The sequence below is a fragment of the Pseudorasbora parva genome, chromosome 19, assembly GCF_024679245.1.
Source record: "Pseudorasbora parva isolate DD20220531a chromosome 19, ASM2467924v1, whole genome shotgun sequence".
Lineage (NCBI taxonomy): Eukaryota > Metazoa > Chordata > Actinopteri > Cypriniformes > Gobionidae > Pseudorasbora > Pseudorasbora parva.
In genome coordinates, this window is record NC_090190.1 from 31,406,388 (window position 1) to 31,410,412 (window position 4,025).

Here is a 4,025-nt window from a genome sequence, read left to right on the forward strand (position 1 = left end):
TGTAAGGCCCGGGGTCCAGAGCAACAAGAACTGGTAAGTAAAAACATTTTTATATTCCCTCCAAAAATACTTTAATTTATTTAATATTAATTGTAGTCAAATAATTAAGCAGGTAAATAAAATAAAACCTGTTTTTGTATTTGAGTTGTGGAGCAAGCCACCAAATATCATGTCAAGTCATCTTTATTTTTATTATTTAATATTTATTTTTGCAATAGAAATTGTTTCAAAGCAGCTTCAGAGTAATAAAAATGTTCTCAAACGCTTTAGCACATTTTTTCAAAACAGTCTTAACATTCTCTAAACTGTAAGTGCAAATGTCACACTTTTTAGCGGCGGCTGTCTGTTTTTTAACTAAACGCTCTACATTTAGCTTTTTAGATACAGATTTCAACAGTAGGTTAAAAAACATACTAGAAAAAAAAGGCAATACTGTTGTACATAAAAAGAAATCAGACATTTGGTCACACTATTTGATGTACTTACATCATAAAAAACAAGTACAGTGTATTTACTATGTGCATATTGTATTGCTATTGAGGTGGGATAGGAGTATGGTTAGGGACAGGTTTTGTGGTATGACAGGTTCACCAGTGTATTTATAGATTTTATTAATTATAGATTGTAATTACAGAAGGTATTTTTAAAATATAAGTACAATGTAAAAACATGTACGTACACAATGTTCATTTAATCAAATTATTTATTGAAATGTTACTACATAGTAGCTAAATACTATAGAGGTTTGTTTCCACCACAGAATAAAACCCTTTAAAAGATATGTGCAACTTTTTATCTCACAATTGTGTTTACATCTTACAATTTAGCCTTTTTTCTTTTGCGAGCTATAAAGTCAGAATTGAGTAGGATCAAGCCAGAATTATTTTTTTCTCCCATTTGCGAGTTTATATCTCACAGTTCTGACTTTATAACTCCCAATTCTGACTTTATAACTCGCAATTCTGACTTTTCTCAGAATTGTGATAAAAACTCGCAATTGCAAGTCATAAAGTCAGAATTGTGTGATGTAAATAGTCAGAATTGCGAGATATAAAGTCAGATGTGTAAACATGTAATCTGAAAATTCACAGTTGCTTGGTCATTTTTAACAGTCTATTGTGTCCTCTACTAACACCACCACACATTCCTAACTGTTCACAGATCTGAACCTATTGTTTTGAGAGACTTGAGAATTGAGCCAAAGCGAATGAGAAAAATTCTGCGCAATGGTTTCATTCTTCAGCTCATCGCTGTAATATGGACAGATGTTTTCTAGGGGTGTAACAATATATCGCCACAATATATCGCAATACAAAAATGAAACAATGTGTATTGTGGATAGTGACAATCTGTATTGTGGATAGTTCAGCCAAAGTAAAAATTACTGTGTGAGAAAAAATTAAGTTCAGAGAGTTTTAGTATCCGTGCTACATTAAACTACTATATATAATGTTGAATATAATGTATAATAATGCAATGGAGGAATATTTGTTGGTCCTGATAATGCCAAATGTCTTATTTTACCAGTAAAAAGTGGTCTACATTATTTTAAATATATCTCAGTGACAGAGTGCAAGCATATTCGTCTAAAATAATTCTGTATATAATTCTGTATATAAATAAAATTTTCATCTTCAGAATCATGAATATTTTTATTATATATTTTATATGGTATCACAATTGTCCTGTGCATTTGGTTACCAACACCAAATCCAAACCTATTAAGTTTCACCCTCATTGTAATACCAAATTTAGCCTTTTAATCAACAGTACATTTTCGTTAACCTTTTCCTTGTCCTTCCTATGTCTTGGAGTACTGCGTATTGCAATAGTATTATATTGTGAGTTCAGTATCGTGATATGTATCGAATCGTGACATGAATGTATCGTTACACCCCTAATGTTTTAATTTTGATTTTAAATTGTTAACATTTTCTCAATAATGACTGTCATTTATATTTTCATTAGCATAATAAACAAAAATCATCTTTGCTGGACAAAATAATAATAATAAATAAATAAATTAAATGTATTTATTAAATATTTAAAATCTGAATCATTAGTTTATTACTCACCCTCAGGTTGTTCCAAACCCTTAAGACCTTCGTTTATCTTCAGAACAAAAATGAAGATATTTCTGATGAAATCTGAGAGCTCTCTGACCCCTCTATAGACAGCTATATAATGAACGCTTTCAAGGTTCAGAAAGGTAGTAAAAAAAAATGGTTAAAATAGTCCATGTGACTCCAGTGGTTCAACCTTTTTTTTATGAGGCGTCAAAAATACTTTTTGTGCACAAAAAACAAACAAAAATAAAGATTTTTTATTTTCTTCTCATCTGTGTCAGTCTCCTACGCAGTTTACGTTGGTCAGCTCCTGCATCAGCGTCCCACGCATGCGTTGTGGTGCTTACGTGAACAATCGGCCAATGGTAAGCCGGTGTTGTGGCATACCTCTGGCGTAACTCTAAAACACTGGACTGCATTTACGCCAACAGCGTTGAAGACTTATACAGACGTGAAGAAATAGTTGAATAAAATCTTTATTTTTGTTTGTTTTTTGCACACAAAAAGTATTCTCGTCGCTTCATAAAAAAAGGTTGAACCACTGGAGTCACATGGACTATTTTAACGATGACTTTACTACCTTCCTGGACCTTGAAAGTCTTCATTAAATTGCTGTCTATAGAGGGGTAAGAGAGCTCTCGGATTTCATCAGAAATATCTTAACTTGTGTTCCGAAAAAGAACGAAGGTCTTACAGGTTTGAAAGAATATGAGAGCGAATAACCAATGACGGAATTTTCATTTTTGGACGAACTAACCCTTTAAAGACATAACGATAAACACTACCATGATGTACAGCATAAATACAAATTTAAATGGCTTTTTTTTGCGCAAAAATCTTAATAAGAAATACAGAGGATATGTGATTAATTCTTGTAAATAATGCAGTGCTTCATTTTCCTGCTGTTTTCCAATCAGAGAGACTGTGAGAGCGATCAGGAGGATACAGGCACAAAACCTGCCTCTCTCTTACGCAGACGTCTTAGTAGCAATTCATAAATCTCCCAGATAGAGGGAGTCAAAAACCACAAGCATCTCCCTTGTATGGACGTGGCAGCGCTCAACCTGCAGTACCTTGTAGTGCCAAGAGGGAGAGACAGAGGCCGCAATCTCTTCTCTCATCCAAAGGCATCGAACCTCAGTGCATGCGATTGCCCAAACACCCGCTATATATCCAGTTACAGTGGTTGACGTCATCTGAAAGAAGGATGTGGCCAGTGAGATCATTGTGGTTTTCTATACTAATATGCAAGCATGTTCATAGAGTTCTACCTCTGACAGACTGAGTGTGATTCTTTTACCTGAAGTGCTGTTTACAGGAGGGTCAGGTGTCTTGAAGGAGAACTTTTTTTTTCAGGTTTATTTCAGTGGGATTGCAAAGTTACTATAGGGGCCATTTATGTAGTTAAGCTATATATACTACCGTTCAAAAGTTTTGTGTTCTTCTTTTTATTAATAGTTTTATTTAGCAAGGATGCATTCAATTGATCAAAAGTGAGTTTTATATTGGTAAAAAAATCTATTTCAAATAAAAGCTGTTCTTTTGAACTTTCTAGTTATCATAGAATCCTGAAAAATGTGTCACTGTTTCCTCAAAAATATTAAGCAACGCAAATGTTTTCAACATTAATATAGAAAATCATAATTTTAGAATTTTATCTTAAGGATCATTGTGACAATGAAGACTGAAGTAATGACTGCAGAAAATTCAGCTTTGCCATCATAGGAATAAATTATATTTATTATACAAAGCATATTAAAAAAGAAACGTATTATATTAAATTTAAATATTTCCTAACTGTCTAACCTTTAGAGACATCAAAAAAATCTTGCCAATCCCAACCTTTTGTGTGTGTGTGTGTGTGTGTGTGTGTGTGTGTGTGTGTGTGTGTGTGTGTGTGTGTGTGTGTGTGTGTGTGTGTGTGTGTGTGTGTGTGTGTGTGTGTGTGTGTGTGTGTGT

General features: G+C 33.4%; 1 protein-coding gene across 2 annotated transcripts in view; it reads left to right on the forward strand.

Moving 5' to 3' along the window:
• si:dkey-240h12.4 (death-associated protein kinase 2) overlaps window positions 1-4,025 on the forward strand; it is a 26,660-nt gene extending 22,635 nt beyond the window's left edge. Inside the window, exons 11-12 of one of the 2 annotated variants that reach the window (XM_067426146.1) lie at window positions 1-33; window positions 2,984-4,024. The exon at window positions 1-33 is cut by the window's left edge and continues 54 nt beyond it. In XM_067426146.1, coding sequence (XP_067282247.1) covers window positions 1-33; window positions 2,984-3,064 — 114 coding nt within the window. In that variant the 3' untranslated portion in view covers window positions 3,065-4,024. Of the gene's footprint in view, window positions 34-2,983 lie in introns of both variants that reach the window. The other variant, XM_067426147.1, reaches the window with a different exon arrangement.